At 33.7% G+C, this 17,073-nt stretch overlaps 1 protein-coding gene and 1 non-coding gene across 2 annotated transcripts; one reads left to right on the top strand and one right to left on the bottom strand.

Annotated features, from left to right (window-relative positions):
* The first annotated feature begins 4,683 nt into the window (after positions 1-4,683).
* LOC114189335 (U1 spliceosomal RNA) lies at positions 4,684-4,843 on the top strand. Its single transcript, XR_003605638.2, has one exon. It is a non-coding gene; the product is annotated as a U1 spliceosomal RNA (small nuclear RNA).
* An 873-nt stretch (positions 4,844-5,716) lies between these two features.
* Positions 5,717-10,868, bottom strand: LOC114188948 (squalene epoxidase 3-like). Its single transcript, XM_028077625.2, has 8 exons — positions 10,542-10,868; positions 9,211-9,322; positions 8,120-8,294; positions 7,827-7,998; positions 7,438-7,653; positions 7,004-7,279; positions 6,497-6,775; positions 5,717-6,193 (listed from the first exon to the last, which is right to left on the bottom strand). The coding sequence occupies exons 1-8, from the start codon at positions 10,809-10,811 to the stop codon at positions 6,089-6,091; spliced, it is 1,605 nt and encodes a 534-aa protein (XP_027933426.1). The 5' UTR covers positions 10,812-10,868; the 3' UTR covers positions 5,717-6,088.
* Positions 10,869-17,073: the final 6,205 nt, after the last annotated feature.

The following is a 17,073-nucleotide window of genomic DNA, read 5'->3' on the forward strand; positions in this document are numbered from 1 at the left end:
ATCAAATCCTAACATATAATTCATATAATTGATTCTAATTATTACCAGAAATATTTTCTTCTAAATATTAAAATCCTACCATTCTCTAAAAGCATTATTATCGGAAATATTTGCTTCTAATTAAAATAATACCTTCCAAGATTGACAACGCAAAAAGACACATAAGTATAAATGCAAGATATTTATTCAAATTATTATAAAAAAATATTGCTCCTAATATTATACCCTTCTCTAAAAACATAAAATTATGAAACGTCCTTTTCTGACATGTCATGTGAAGAGTGTAAATAGCAAACAATGGGGGTGAAAATATGTAAAACATTTGGGCTCATGAAAAGAGTGTGATAATTAATAATAAATTAGATTCTCCTCTCTTGGTTCTTTTTCTTTTTTTTTTCTTTTTTTTCCCATGGTAGAATTAAAGTTAAAAAACCTACCATCAATCAAAACATATTTTTTTATTTTATTTTATTATTTATTATTATTATTATTATTATATTATATATTATTATTATTATTATTTTTACCAAACAAATGCATTTACCCGGACGAAATTGGGTGTTGACATTATCCAGCAAGTGATTTGATTCAATTATAGCATAACAAGAATGTATCCATAGGGATTTGGTTTGATAAAATAGTAATTTATAATCTATTCAATTTTGCAATAACAAAATGATAAATGTTTGATTATTCGAAATAAAAAGTTTGAATAGTAATAAAGATAGGTGATATGTGATAACTAATAAGTGATGTTCATTAAGATCTTGGGATTGAACTTGATTTCACTCACACGAATGCACTACCCTTATCTATAAGTTATGTTCTTAATCTTAGTAGTCATGGAAGTACTTTTAAAAGTCATTCTAACCTCATGTTTGTAGTATTGGAATTTAAGGGTGCCAGACGCATGATGATTCCCATTCAAGTGGAGGAACCCTTGCTTTAAGAACAAGACTCTTTAAACCAACTAAAATTGCATATCCATCTCTGGTATATCCCAAGCATTAGAAGATTTAATTGGATCTAAACACTAAACCAGTATTTGCATATCAAATAACCAACACATAAAACAAGAACATAATATATTGAATCAAGTGCAGTACAAAGAGTTTAGAGAACTGCCTTTGTGGCGCTTAACACCATTTATACCGCTCAGCCGCACCAACCACAATTTCCTTCATTTTACATGCTAAAACAACAGAAACATATTAATTTCAACTTTTTATAACTTCTCTACTCCTCATTCAGTAATTAAAGGTAAACATGGTTGTTTTACTAAGATTTATATTAAAATCATGCATGATAAATGTCTAAACGATATGTAAATTACTAAAACTCGACACTTATCAAAGGTGCATTATGGTCGGTAGACTATAAGGAAGTATTTGCATATTAATATGCTCATGGAAGATGAGGAAATAATTGAGTTTCATTGCTCCTAATAAAGAGGTGTTACACCACGAATTATAAAAAAATATTAAAATTTCAAGAAATAGAAAAGACTTCAAATTTTAAAAATATCAACAACCATAAAATAGTTGTTTTTTAATAAAGAACTACACAACTCTTATTTTTTATTGTGAACAAGACTAAGTTGGAGCAAATTCAATCCTTGTCAAATCCACATAAATATTTTTTTAATAAAAAATATAAAAATTGTTTGTTTGATTTTAGCAGAAAAAAATATTTTAACAACTAAATTAATTTTGCAAGTTTAATTAAAAGGGACCATCTTAGAACAAACCTAAATCCATTGTCAGATACCACTTTTTATGTAGTTTTTTCGTAGTTTTTCTTGATAAATTATGGTGACAACTTCATTATTGTTTTCAAAAGATGTCTTTCTTAGTGTCTTGTCATGAACAAGATGACAACACATTAGAGTTATGTTTGACTAAACATAACTTCAATTTGAGGAGTCATAAGTCATGTCATGTAAGCAGGACTCAGTCATGCACATAATATTTTCAAAACTTGCCAATTTGGATAATATCACACTTAAATTGCACCATTGTGACAAACTTGTCCCATTTAATATCACGTGATCTAATTTATTCATAATCTATTCATTTTCTTCCTTAATAAAGTAAGTGCAAATTATTTTGTTATGTTTAAAAGTAAATAACATATAAACTTTACAAGCCCAATTGTCAATATCAGAGGACAGTTTGGCCGAGTGGTCTAAGGGTTCAAATCCTACACCTGTCATGTTTTTTCAATGGTGGCAATTTATCATCATTAAATACAAAAAAATCCATTAGTCCATAATCTTTTTAGCCTTCTATGGGGCAACAAACAACACCTTTGTTATATACCTTCTTATTAATTAGTTTTTATACCTCACTGAAGTTCCATAAGTAGGAAACGATCTTCAAAACAATTCCATTTTTCTGACATGATTTTCAAAATGCGCAAAACTAACATCTGTCTAAAATAAATTGAGGTGAAATAAGTGCTTAGAAAAGAAAAAGAAAATGCATTTTTTCCTTTACCCTTGTTAAGAATATTTATCCTTGGTAGAGCTTTTCATGAATATGGATAATGCATGCATTTGACAAATCCAACAAAAATAATAATATATACAACACATTGGAGACAACCCACAGGACTAGCATGAGAATGAATTCCACTTATTACTACATTAGTTTCAGTGTTCAAAATATTTTACTAGGATCTAATTCATCTAAAGTGAGTAAAATGGTATAAGCCATTTCAATCACTAATGAGAAATTTATGTATATGAATATGAATGTAGTATCAACTATTAACGTTATTGATTTTACTCTCTAAGTTGAATGGATAATTTTAGAGGATTTAGATCCCTTTTACTACAAGTAGAAAGCAAGTAAAATTTCTGAAGATACCACAATTCTTGTCACATAAACTTTACGTCTATTAAACTAGTCACTACTAGTACCTTAGTTTTAGCCTCTTAAAAACTTATAATTTTCAAAAATATGTGAAACCATGCAAGCATCAAAATACCTTGTTTCCTCTAACATCTTATGAATAATGTAGTATTCACTTGTTATTTCTCACCAACTCTGCATTCATTATTTTTTTTGGCAATAACAATTTCTTGATGTATTTTGGTTGTAATTCTAATTATTTATAAAAATCAAAGGAGCTTTGTACTCGTGCAAAGTAACATATGTATAAGAAAATGGTCAAGTTGGTGCAAGTGAGAGTACAAGTGTGTAATTATATAACCTTGTTTCCTCCTACATCTTATGAATAATGTAGTATTCACTTGTTATTTCTCATTAACTCAACATTCATTATTTTTTTGGCAATAACAATTTCTTGATGTATTTTGGTTGTAATTGTAATTCTTTATAAAAATCAAAAGAGCTTTGTACTCGTGCAAAGTAACATATGTATAAGAAAATGGTTAAGTTGGTACAAGTGGAGAGTATACAAGTGTGTAAAGTCCCACATTGTTTAGGGTATATTAAGTAATGAAAATCAAGAGATATAGAAAAAAGAAATGTGTACGTAGGTCGAACATACTTACCTGGACTAAAGTAGTGACTTTCATTGCATTCTATGCACTTTAATTTACTAAGTGATTATCTTTTAATACATAGATTTTGATTCATTTATTACTGATTTTATATATAGATTTTTGTTGACCTCTCAGTTTCGAGTTTATTTTATACAAGTAATCGATATAAACAACATTATTAAAATTTAGGTTCAGGTTGAATAAAGGTCCCCTTAATAGTCATGTGAATTTGTTTAACGGTATATAGAAGAGCAAAAAGAACATTAATATATTTTAGGGATATATTCATTATTTTTAAATATCTAACTAATGATATCACTTTTTTTATCACATTATATTATCTACAATAGATATATTCTTCTTTTATTGTTTATTTATCTGTTTGCTCTTGTGTCTATATGTTATACTCGATACATGTTCTTTCTGATTTGATTGGTGGAGTACTAAACATTTTATATGGACATTTATAAGTTTTGCAACAAAATGTGAAATCATGAGTTGAAATCCACAAGTTATGAAGATTTAAAAGTTTTATATTTATGTGTTTTCATTTTTTAGCTTTTAGCTTTGAAATAGTTATGATTCTTCAAAATTACTCTAGTTTATACATAATGATTGCATTTAACGTGGAAAAGTGTTTTCTTTATCTCATGTAGCACATGGAATTTTTTTTTTTAATCAAATCTGAAATAGTTATTCTGAATTTAATTAAAAAATTAACCTTCAAAAGTAGGAAAAAAGAAGAAAGACATGCACTTTGTTTGTTGTCTATGTTGGTTTCAAGTTCTCATTTCATAGAGTGCCATGTTAAGTAATTAATTGTTTGACAACAAATTCAATCATTTCTATTTGAAATATTTAAGTTTGTAATCCCACGATAGGATTGCACTTTGCAGTTGATGTATCCTAAATGAAGAATCATTTAATCATTCTATGGTACAAGTGCAAGGTCAATTTTATCTATATTTTGTTATATTTTGTTGTTACAAGTTGGTATTTTCAAATAGTTTATTATCCTAAGCAGGAAGCAAGGTATGTTAATGTATTTGGTGGCAGAGGTGATGAAGTTAATGAGAGGTTTGTTTTCAAAGATATTTGGAGTCCCACATCACTAAAAGAGTAGTGAGAAGTGTGGAGCTTGTGGTACAAAAGAAAAGTGTGGATGGTTATGCAACATACTTACCTGGACGGGATCAATGGGTGATCAAGAAGGCCCATGGTTTAGGACAGTGACTTCCATTGCACTTGGGAAGGGTGTTGCTTTAAGGTCTGCCCAAGTGGCAGAGCCTACGTCATAATTTGTGGCAGAGGGGGTCTGCGTTCGCGCGACTCCTACATTCTAGTCATAAGTTTTGTTTTTGAAATTTAGGTTTATTAAAATTTACCTGTGATCCTAAGTGTTGTGTAGTTCACGGTCTGCGTTCGCGCGACTCCTACATTCTAGTCATAAGTTTTGTTTTTGAAATTTAGGTTTATTAAAATTTACCTATGATCCTAAGTGTTGTTTAGTTCACGGTCTGCGTTCGCGCGACTCCTACATTCTAGTCATAAATCTCTGTTTGTGTTGGTTTAGTTTGTGAATATTGTTTTTGATTTCTTATATGTTCTAAGCGAGATTCTTATGTAATTATGTCATTTAATAGTACTATCCAATATAACTGTTTATATTAAAGGTTGAGATTCTTATGTAATTATGTCATTTAATAGTACTATCCAATATAACTGTTTATATTAAAGGTTGAAGGTTAATTTATTGTAGTATTCGCATTGAGTTATTATTTTTTATTTTTTTATAGTTTCTATATTTTTTTATTGTAATTATGTCACTTTGTTCAATTATTAAAATCCAAAAACATTAAACCCTGCAATCAGAATGGATGAGGAAGTGCAAAATCTTTCTACAACAAACTAGTTTATGTTTCGATTGCTAACCGGTGAGGCCAATCTAGTTTATGTTTTGTTACGAAAGTACTCAAACTGATACTAGAAAAATGAAAATATATAAGATTACAAGTAATACACGTTAAAAGAACTAATGTTTTGCTTAATGGTTACTTTCTTATAACTGATTTACTTTTAATGCTCAAATACCGTATCAAAAACTCATTTTACTTTCGATTGCAAAAAATGAAAAAAGAAATTTTACTTTTGAATTGATTTTGGAGTTTAATGCTCACCATAGTGTACAATTTCACAGGTATATGAATGTACCACAAGTAATATAATTTTCTTTCCACACTATTCTTCAACGTATGTATTGTTTCCTTTTGGTTACAAGTACGCAATGATTCTATCTAATTCTGAGTGAAGAACCAGAATGTATGTATCTTTCTTTGGTTCAAGGAAAATATAATAGAATTTATGGTACATTCTAACAATTTTCAGGTTGAAGGCAATGCCTCTGTTTCTTTTGGTACAATGACAGCCAAGGGGATTGATGAATTAAATGCTACAACCCATCGACACTCCTCATCCAAGTGGCATAACAGATGTCTTTGCCTCCATCAAAATTCCTCTTAATTTGAAGTTGAAAATGCATAGTAGAGAGAGGAGTGTGAGTATTCCTTAATCCTCAATGCATCACCTGTGAGGAGGAGCTCTATAAAAAGCTGCTATGGATGTGGGGAAAAACATTTGTCTTATTCCTTCAGCCTTGATGATTGGAAATATTATGCCAAACGCACACTGAAAGATATATCACTGTTAACATACAGTACTAAGATAATGATTATGGACACTGCAGAAGAAACCCCCATTCTGTAAATATGGAATGAAAGAACGTTGAAACAACAATTATGCAATTTTTTGTGGAATTTGTTGCTGAATGATCAAATTAGTGCACAACTGTTATCTTATTCAAACTTGTACAATACAAGGAAAACATGTTATGGTGAAACTTATCAATAAACAACAATATCACTGTGTAAGGTGCCAAAAGACAAATTTCATGACTAGAAATTAAATGGATGGGTGGAAGGAATAACTCACGAAAACTATTCGAGCTCCAACCCACATGCGTTCAAATGAAGGGAATGGCAAGAGCAGACGGCCAACCCCATAGAATGCAACAGCAAAAAAGTGAAGAATTAAACTCAAAGGGTAAGGGTTTAGGCCAGAGAGTAGAGCGATGGGTCCACCAGAAAATATTTTTCCAAGGCTCAAGTAATCAAAACATGCTTGGCGCAGTTCCTTTCTGGCATCATCGGGTGAAACTGAAAAGACCTTGTACAGAGCACCTGCCAAAGTATTTATGGTGGATGCCATAGGCTGCAAACAGCATAAGTCATGAGGTAAAGTCTCTTTCAAGATTAAAATCTCTAAATTTTGGTTGTTATTTTAAGGTTAGAAATGCAGTATAAACCATTCATGTGCCTTTAGTCTTCACCTTCCAGCTTAAGCCCGTGAAATAGTTGATTCATGATGTGGAATCAAAGCCTATATGACTAATATATAAGCCTTTAATAATATATAACCCAACATGTAAAAGCTACTCACCTTGCGCAAGATGTAAAAGGATTCAAGATATGTGCATAGTGAGGATGCATCATTCAGGTCACCAACTGGCTTGATAAGATCCCGCAGCAAAACAATATCAGACAGTGCCACTGTCATTCCTCCACCAGTCAAAGGATGACGCATGTTGAAAGCATCACCAATTAACATTGCTCCCCGAGTAGGATTTGGTTCAGCTGGCATGCTACCATTAGGCATGATTCTAATATCTCCTCTATCAATTGCAGATAGGAAAGCATCCTGAAGCCCAGGTGGAATCTGTAAATTACACCAGATACAAAGAAGATAAAGTAGGAATAAACTTTTTTGCTTCTTTGAAACTAGTAAAATTGGCTACTTGTATACTACAAGTAATGATTGATAAATCACATCTGGACTACACACATGTCAAGCACATGCAGGATCATAACAGATACCTGGGAAGCAACTGTAGTCTTCAGATAATTGGCCATTCCGCTCCACATAAGAGGGACTTTAGGACCTGGTATATCAACTAAGCAGCGAACCTCAGTGCTGCTGATACGATAAAATAAGATAGGGGAAGGATCAGCTAGAATAACATGCCCATAATTTTCAAATGGGAGTTGACAATTCTCCAGAACTAAACCCACGAAAGAGGAGGATACTTCAACCTGGCAAGTGGCTAATAACATATTAGGAGAGCCAAAACTTGTGCAAAACTGATGAATCAAATCCTCCAGATTTCATAACATCTACAAACTGTGTCTGAATTGATCATAAGCACGATATATGGTGTCACTAAAAGGAAAGTATTGTCACTCAACTATTTAGAAGACATTTCAACCTTGGGGTGGCAGAGAGACCGACGCAGATTTGAGAAACAGCCATCACAAATAACTGTGAGGGGAGCATATGCTTTAAGTTGTTCACCACCTTTAGTTCTGTACTGGACCCCTACAACAGTTTTGTTATCCTGTTCAAGAAGAGATGTCACAGTGCCCTGCTCCATTCGTACACTGAACAGTAAACAAACCAGACAATAATTTCAATTAAAAATTAGTAGTTTTTAGGCTTATTTTCTGGCCCTGTAAATAATTTTAATAATTAAATTAACAATCAAAATATATTAAGGACTACAATTGCAGAGCAGCAGCTTTTTCTCTCATCATCTGTATAAAACGTCCATTATGGAAGCTCCTGCCAGCCACTTCAGCATGAAACTTCTCCAAAGGATAAGGCAGCTTAGTTTTTTTCCCATCCATGAAAAGAACATAGCCTAGCACCCTTTGTGCATCAATTTGATCAACACAGTCTGACAAGGATATACACAGCACATGGAAATATGAGAATGGTATCTCAACAAGCTTAATTCCACCACAATTAAACATAAGCTAATTTCAGTGCATAATACATTAAGAAACATAATATTGATTATCAGAAATGATTTTATATTCTTTTCCCTGCTTAAGTAACGTCATGAAAGTGCATATGGTTTCTGAGTGGAGCAATAAGACTTCAATTAGTAAATGTTATGCAGAAAATGCCAACATGATCCAAAACCAGGTCTACATAGGATGAACATGCCACAGAGGGTGAGTAGAGGAAAACAATACAAGTTTAGGATTAAAAGAGGAACGAATGAATACAAGGGAAAATTGAAGTAGCCCTTATTGGGGAGATGACAAAGGATGCTTAAGATGGCTAAGTCATGTCTAAAGACCAAGAGGATGTGATAAGTGGATCCATAAAGTAAAGCCTTAACATAAATGGATTTACCATTTAGCTTCAGACAAAGTCTAATGACATTGATCCATACAGATGAAAATACCTAATTTCATCAGGGGCTTGTTGATTTGTTTTGCTATTGTTGGGTGATGAGGAAAGCATAACCACTTGAAGGGATAAGACTCTGTTTATGATATAGGTTACCACATATACAAGCACAAAGAGGCAGTGAAAAAATTAATTAATATAATTAAAGAAAAGCAAAACTAGGCCGGTTTAACAAATTGTAAAAGGATATGAATAAAATGAATATTTAGCACAAGGCAAACAAAGCAAAAAACGCATAACAGTCTTCAAACATGGTAATAGTTATAAGTTTCATTTCAATGTAATGTGAGTGCCAATTGGGAATTTGCGCATGTATAAAATATATGTTCAGAAAACGGACCATATCCAACCAAAGTCTTGGAATAATCTTGTCTACTAGCCAATTTGATACATACCTTCTAACCCTAACTCAATTAGCTTTAGATATCCTCCTGGCTGGAGAAGTTCACCAACGATTCTGTCTGGCTCTCTTAAGTCTCTCTCAATAACATGGACACGCCGTCCTTCCTTCAAAAAATTTAATACATATACTCTTACTGAAGATTTCGATACTAACCAACCAAAGCATTCCTTTCCCCTATTGTATTAATATAATTTCCCCGAGTCAAAGCAAGGGAGAGAGACGAAGACAATGGGTTGAACAGCTTTTGAAAATCCAAATATATAAAATGGTGACAAAATTTAACACAAACATGAAAATCACCACCGATGTAGATATACAACGCTATCTTCTGTAAGGATAACAACCGAATTCCAATTTGAGATCCTTTATCCCGGATTATTGTAGTCCTACCTTCTATATTAAGAATAGGAGGCACTACAGAACATGATATAGGAAAAGTAGATGACCAAGAAAAAGAAGACTCATAAAATCTAGTTAACACTTGAAAAATTCAAATACTAGTTATTGTCAGAACTCTAAGCATGGCAACCTCCACCATAAAATCCAAAATAGCAACTTTGCCCATTATTGTCTCATCACACCATCATGCATACTTCCAACCAATCTATATTTGTAACACATTAATGCTAAAGCTACTTAGAAGTTTTAAACAAGTCAATAGACTTTTAAAGGTCGTAATTAAATTTCTAAATTTATAATCCTTTTAATTAGAATTTTACTAGTATTCCATAAATAAATGCACTTCACTACAAAATTCAACTATTTAGCAAATCACTCGGCAATATCGTTTATTCATTGAGTTAAATTTTTTTAGATAAATAATGATAAAAAGTAAAAACTGAAATAAATTAAATTAAATTTTTATATAAATTAATTAGTATAATCTTTGTCTATCAACTCCTCCAAAAATAATTTTTAACCTATGCATAAAACTAAATTTATGATCATGAAAGAACTTTACTGCAAAATCATAATATACTACGCTTTCGGACACATTTTTGTATCCGTTAAAACTTACTGAAAAAAAAAATACGAATCGTTATTTAAGGTTTCTTTTCTATATTTTAATTTCAAGTAAATTATAAGAAATAAAAGAGTGTTAAAAAACATGTTAAACTTTTATGCATATTATGCGTCCAATAAGCTTGAGGCCCAATTATACTAATTTATAAACTCATGATTTCAATTACAAACTTTCAAACATAAAGAACTATATGGAAATCTCTACTGGAAGATTCAAAAATTCAAGACATGCGAATGAATAATTTAACCAAAAAAACACAACAAGTGACGTGGCGCGAGGATGGAAATAGGAAGAGGCACCTTGGCGAGGGTGTAGGCGAGAGCCGAACCGGCGACGCCGGCACCAACGACGATGACATCGGCGGCGCCGGGGAAACCGAGAGGTGGATCTGGCGCAGCATTTCTGCGGAAAGCGGCTGTGGTGCGGAGAAGCGGCGGTGCGATAGAAAGATGGTTAGGGAAGAGGAGAGGGGTGTGATGGTGAGGTTTGTGGTAACTGAATTTGAAGAAAGCAGATTGAGACATGGTTGTGTGAGTGTGAGTGAGGGAGTGTGAAGAAACTGAAAACATTTTGGAAGAAGTAAAAGGAATTGGTTTATTTGGAAAGAAGGAACAGGTTTATTTGATTGGCATTAACAGTGGAAGAACAGCAATTCTGGAATTTTGTATAAACTATTCCATTTTTTTAACCATATTTAATCTTATTTTTTATTTAACAATTTTATCTTTTAGTAAAATAGGATATAACTTTTCTTTAACTACCCCTTCATCTGAAAAATAATTGTTCATCTTTCTCACGGAATATAACTGACTAATTTCCTCACTTTTAATTTTTAAATCATTCTTTTACAATTGTGTTTTGTTTAAAATTGCATTTTTAAATTACAAAAATACGGAAAAATGAAGCGTGAGAGCTTGTTTCCACTAGTTTTAACAATTAAAATTTAATATTGATATTATTTTTAGTTTTATATTATTTTTTAAATAAAATATTTTTATATGTTTGGTGTACGTAATCTATAATTGAAGGCTTAATTAGTTGGAATATACTCACTTTCATTCCAAAGTTTTAAAATGCTACCCTCTTTTAATTGTTTTAATTTAGTATGCAAATTTGTTAATTTGTATTAATGCAATCCGTCCCGTTAATTGTTGAGAGATGTCGTTAAGAGTGAGGTGATGTGGCATAGGATAACTTATACGTGTCACAAATCGTAATTGTACAGTGACATTTTTATTGTTACGTGTGCATTGATTTCTTTAAAATGGATATCTTCCTTTTGCCCTGATCTCCATTTTCGTATTCATCTTCATCGTAGAGCAAGAGATGTCTCGCTGAAGAGTTGGTGGTTGAAGTCGTAGTCATCCTTGTTCTTCTTGTTCTATGGGTCACAAAACCACAGCATGTCTTCTCCTCGTGGTTGGTGTGGGTCATTCAGTGGATCTGCAAGTGTAGAGGGTGGCAAGAACAGTGAAGAATGGTGGGAAACAATTTTGGGATTGTTCTAACTATAAGGTTTAAGTTATGGTTTTCATTCATTTTGGTCTTAGATTATTGTTCGTGGTTAAGGGGATATTTGTTGATGGCTTTTTTAACAATGTAGTGGAAATGAAGATTTGAAAAGATACAATTACTTCAAATGGTGTAATGAAGATAATTTGGATGAAAAGGGTGCAACTATTAGAAAACACAGCAAAAATATTTGTGATATGGAGAGAGCCATGATAGATTCTGAAAAGAGGGTTAACTTTTTAGTTGGGATAATATTATTTTTGGGTTTAATTAACATCATCCTTGTATCTGTGTTGTTTAAAATTCGTTGAATGGTTGTAGTGAGTTAGATGTGTTGTAAAGAGGAATGATTGTATTTTGTGGAGTGAAGTTGTAATTTACTGCAATATGAAACAAATGGGAAGTTTCATTTGTTAATGAATTGTTACATTATTGTTGATAACTGTATACGAATATAAAGAGAAGCATATTAGATAAATTTGGTGTGAATTGAGGTGATAAAATATGGTTCAAATTGATATAATGAATGGGATGTACATAGCAACATAAAATCTGAATTCTCACTTAAAAACATGGCTATTGCAATTGATTTCAATGATTAAAAGGACAATTGTTTTGTTTATATGAATTGAAAAACAAATTACAGGTTCCAAATGTTGGTGAAATTACTTGTAAGTTATACTTGATTTAAATAGTTCGATAAATTACACAACACACAATCCGTGATTCCTATAAACAATTTGAAAAATTCAGTCATATTAATAGAGCACATGCATTGTTGAATACAACATAAAGTTCTATATAATGTGCCTAGTACTGCATAATTTGTCAAATTCACAATGATATTAATAGGTCCAGTTCTAAGCAAAATACATCTCAAAATACCCTGCATAATATATCATGAAGTTCCAAAAAGTGTGGCTTTCAAAATACCAACAAGTACATAATAAATACATCTTACAAGTTCAAAATCTTTAAGAATAAGCAATCATGGTTTCCAAACTGCTGCCTTCCTATATGGTAATTCTTTTCTTCCCAAAGTTCTCGTAGATAGTCTTCGTGGTGGATGTGTTTGTTGTGCAGAACCTGAATGAGTTTGGCTGGTGTGTTGTAGTGGGGGATCATGCAGAGCTTGTGAAATTGTCTCATTTGGTGGCTGTGAAAGTCTCATAGTTGGTGGTTGTGGAACTATCTCACTTGTTATCTCAGTTGCTGGCTATGAAAGTGTCTCAATTGGTGGTTGTAGAAATGTCTCACTTGTTGTTTCATTTGCTGGCTGTGAAAGTGTCTCAGTTGGTGGTTGTGGAACTGTCTTACTTGATGTCTCAGTTGTAACATCTCTAAGGAATATTACTGATATTAAATAAATAAAAATTCAAAACACAATAATTGTCGCATTTATTATAAATTATTTCCCAAAACACAGGAAATTCAAAACTTTAATATACAAAACTATAAAACCGGGAGTTCATAATTCATAAAACTGAAATACAAAATCAACGGCTCCCGCCAGGTTTACATAATATTCTCAAAACAAAATCATAAACATATACTATATGTATATACAAAGATATCCCCTGCTAGCCCTCGCTCCGAGTCTAAGCATCTCTTGACCCACCTGTCACATCATCTGCTTCCGGATAACAAGTTATCCGATTATCGCCACACACACAGAGAAAGGGTGAGCTATGCACAATATATATAAATAAACATGAATATAAATATGTTTCCCAACCCAAAATAGCATAACTAAATTCTTATACTTTTCAAATCATCCCACCATAACCTCATAATCCTTCATGAGTCATATGCCTAAACTAGGTCTTGGGACTTCCCTGTGCTTCCACGAAACTAACTCATTCGTGGTCCAACCCTATGAGCCTATCCCACTCATAGTCCTGCCCTACAGACTCCTCGTCTGTAGTAAATCATCCAAGTCTTCTCACTTGGATCCTGGCACGCACGCAATCACCATACTATGGACTCCTCGCCCAATAGTAGCCGACGGGAACATACAGTTCCTTGCCCATCGAGCGCCCGACACATGCAATCACCATACTAAGGACTCCTCGCTCATTAGTAGCCGACGGGAACTCAACCAGTTCCATGCCCATCATGTGTCCAACCACCAAGCACATCCCAGACCCCTATTGGACTTAGTCCTTCAAGCCCAAACATCACACCACATGCATATACAACCTAACCTTGGTATAAACAGCCACAACACACTCACAAGCACATAGAAACATAGTAATTCGCATAAACTCGCTTAAGCTAGGAACCTCTCGTCCAAGCTAGACCCTCAGTCTCGCTTAGGCTAATCCACCTCGCTTGAGCGAGTTTAAATCAGCAACAATAGCACGTTATCTCGCTTAGGCGAGATCCCCTCGCTTAGGCCAGATCCCCTCGCTTAGGCCAGATCATCTCTCGCCCAAACACCCATTTCAGACTCGCTTGGGCTAAAATACAAACAAAGCACCACGCATGGCCATGACATCTCGCTTAGGCGAGGCCATCTCGCCTGGGTGAGACCTAGGTTCGCTCAAAACCCACAAAACCCTCGCTTGGACGAGAAGTCGCGCTCAACACACGCAACTCCCTTACTATCTCGCTTAGGTTATGCGTCTCTGCTAATCTCGCCTAGGCGAGCCAAGCTCGCCTGAGCGAGAAATGCAGACTCCTTCATTGATCACGCACTCGACTTACTCCAACTTTGCTCAATTCGCACAACAAAACATACCAAACAGAATTTGAGCATACCAAAACAATTTACACGGTTTGCAACTTCACATTGGCATAGTATAGACTCCATAAAATCCCCAAATTTCCAGGTTCCACCCCATTCCCGCATAAACCATGTATAACCCCTCTTTTTCATGCATTTAGTCCAAAATTCAAAAACACAGCAGTACCAAATTCACAACCCCCTATTTCCATCATATGCATCACCAATTTTAGCATATAATTTCATCAAAAACATACCATATATGCAACAACACGAATTTTGGGTTCAGCTCCCCTAACCTGGAATGTGTAATCAAAAATTGTGAAGACAGGACCCCTTGATTCACGATTTCCCTCTTGATTCAGCCCTTGCACACCCAACTCAACCTCTCACTCTCCAATTTCGTTCTCCTCTCAAGCTGCCACAAAACAATTGCAGAAACCCTTCTTTTTACCTAAACTTTGCCTTTTATAGGTGTCTTAAAAATGGGTTTTAAAAATAAAACGAAATTGGGCTTTATTATGGTTTTCCCAACCCTCTTGGCTGCTATAGGTTCTCTCTACCTTTCCACATTCATACCACAGTTGATAGTTAGCAAAAATAAAGCTTACTCTATGCCCATCAAGGTTTGAACCCGTGACCTCCACTCACAAGAACAAAACATAACCACCATGCCAAATCACATTTGGTGATAACCATTATAATCTTATGATTATACTATCACTCACCATTCACAATTCCATTACCAAAAAAAATAATAAATAAACCATACAACATATAATTGGCATACATAGGACTCGAACCCAAGTCCTCTCACACAATTAAAGTACTCTCAACCATTTGAGCTAGCACTTTTCCACATCACACCTAACAACAATTAATGCCATAAAGGCTCTTTCAAATCACATTAATTAATTAATTAATTAATTATTTAATTAACTAATTTCATGGGTCTTACATCAGTTGCTGGCTGTGAAAGTGTCTCAGTTGATGGTTGTGGAACTGTCTTACCTGATGTCTCAGTTGCTAGCTGTGAAAGTGTCTTAGTTGGTGGCTGTGGAATTGTCTCACTTGTTGTCTTGTTGGTGGGGCACATGGTGGGTCATATGTTGGTTGCGTTTGTGGTTCACTTAGTGCCTAACTAGGGGTCTCTGTTCTAGGCTGACAAGTGTGTCACATATAGCTTTTCCTGTGAACTTGGACCCCGACCAAAATCTAGTGGAAAACATGAAAATGAAAGGTAATAGTTAGTACTTTAGTAGTTGTTAGTAGCTGAGAAATTACTAGAAAAATGTATGGAAAACCTGCTTGGTGGAATAGCTAACAAATTCTTAAAGGCATCTTCATTTAGATCTTTCATGTCTCTCATGATTGCTTCCCAAGCTTGAGGGTGAGTACATGTTGATGCCTTCCATAACAGTCATTTGAGATTTTTCCCAAGAAATTTTTTCCTGAAATTTGCATTGTTCTAGCCCAAGCAATAATTCTTGTAATGTTGACAGTAGACCCTATAAAATAACACTCACTTAAGAGTACAAGGCAGTACAAAAAAATGGAAATATAGAAAAAACAGATTCAGGGAAAGAAACTCAATTTTTATTGGTTTGACATGAAAGTTATTCCTGAACAAACTTCAGGACCTAAAAGATCATCAATCAACCACGGAGTATGCCAATTGAAGCATTTGATCATTGTCATCTTTTGCCATAGCTAATAACAACTCCCCTCCATATTTTCCTTTTAGAAAATATCTATCTAACCCAATAATAGGTCTATAGCTTACAAAGTTATTATTACAAGCCTTTAAACACACATGCAGTCTCCTGAAAGTTTTATTACCCTTATTGTCTTCTACACTAACTTTTACAGTAGATCCAAGATTTCACCTTAACAACTCATGTGCATAATCATATACCATTTTATATTGTTCCTAAAGGAACCTTCAATATCGTTATATGCCATTGTTTTTGCTCTATGAGCAGTAGACCTCCAGATGCCCATATTCCATTTCCTTCCAACTTTGTTTCTTATGTTTGTGAGTTTTATTTTAGGATTGTCTCTTATACTCTTTTTCTAACCTCTGACTAAACCATTTTGAAGTCATCAACTTGATAATAAATTCCCTTCTACAGGTATAGTGGTTGATTATTCTTCTTAATTGCCAACTACTCTGCGCACCTCTATAAGCACAATAAGCATACCAATTACATGTACCCTTTGCCCCTAAACATTTAACACACACTCTTCATTTGTCGTTTCTAAAAATCTTCAATTTCCTATCATTATGCACACCATAAGTTCTTATAGCTTCTACAAATTATTCCTTTTCTGTGAAGTATGTCCCAACCTCCCACTTATAGTCTTCCACACTTTTGCGCACTGAAAAAATACCAAACTTTCCATAATTGTCTTTATCTTGTCTAAAGGAATCCCTATATTCAACACTATTTAAACTCTCAAATTCCCAGTTAGTGTTAGATAAACCCCTATCCTACACATGATTGTGATAAGCACTTAGTCCACTTAAATCAACTTCACCAATCCCAACTTCCACATCCACATCATCATTACCTTCCTAAGAGTCATCTTGACCT

The sequence above is a fragment of the Vigna unguiculata genome, chromosome 6 (assembly GCF_037176805.1).
Source record: "Vigna unguiculata cultivar grain cowpea cultivar isolate G323 ecotype 2 chromosome 6, ASM3717680v1, whole genome shotgun sequence".
Taxonomy (NCBI): Eukaryota; Viridiplantae; Streptophyta; class Magnoliopsida; order Fabales; family Fabaceae; genus Vigna; species Vigna unguiculata.

Coding starts and splice junctions, on each gene's coding strand:
- LOC114188948 (XM_028077625.2), bottom strand. CDS start 10,811: ATGTTTTCAGTTTCTTCACACTCCCTCACTCACACTCACACAACCATG. Junction 9,323..10,541: donor TCGCCTACACCCTCGCCAAG/GTGCCTCTTCCT, acceptor AATTTTTTGAAG/GAAGGACGGCGTGTCCATGT. Junction 7,654..7,826: donor GGTCTCTCTGCCACCCCAAG/GTTGAAATGTCT, acceptor GCCACTTGCCAG/GTTGAAGTATCCTCCTCTTT.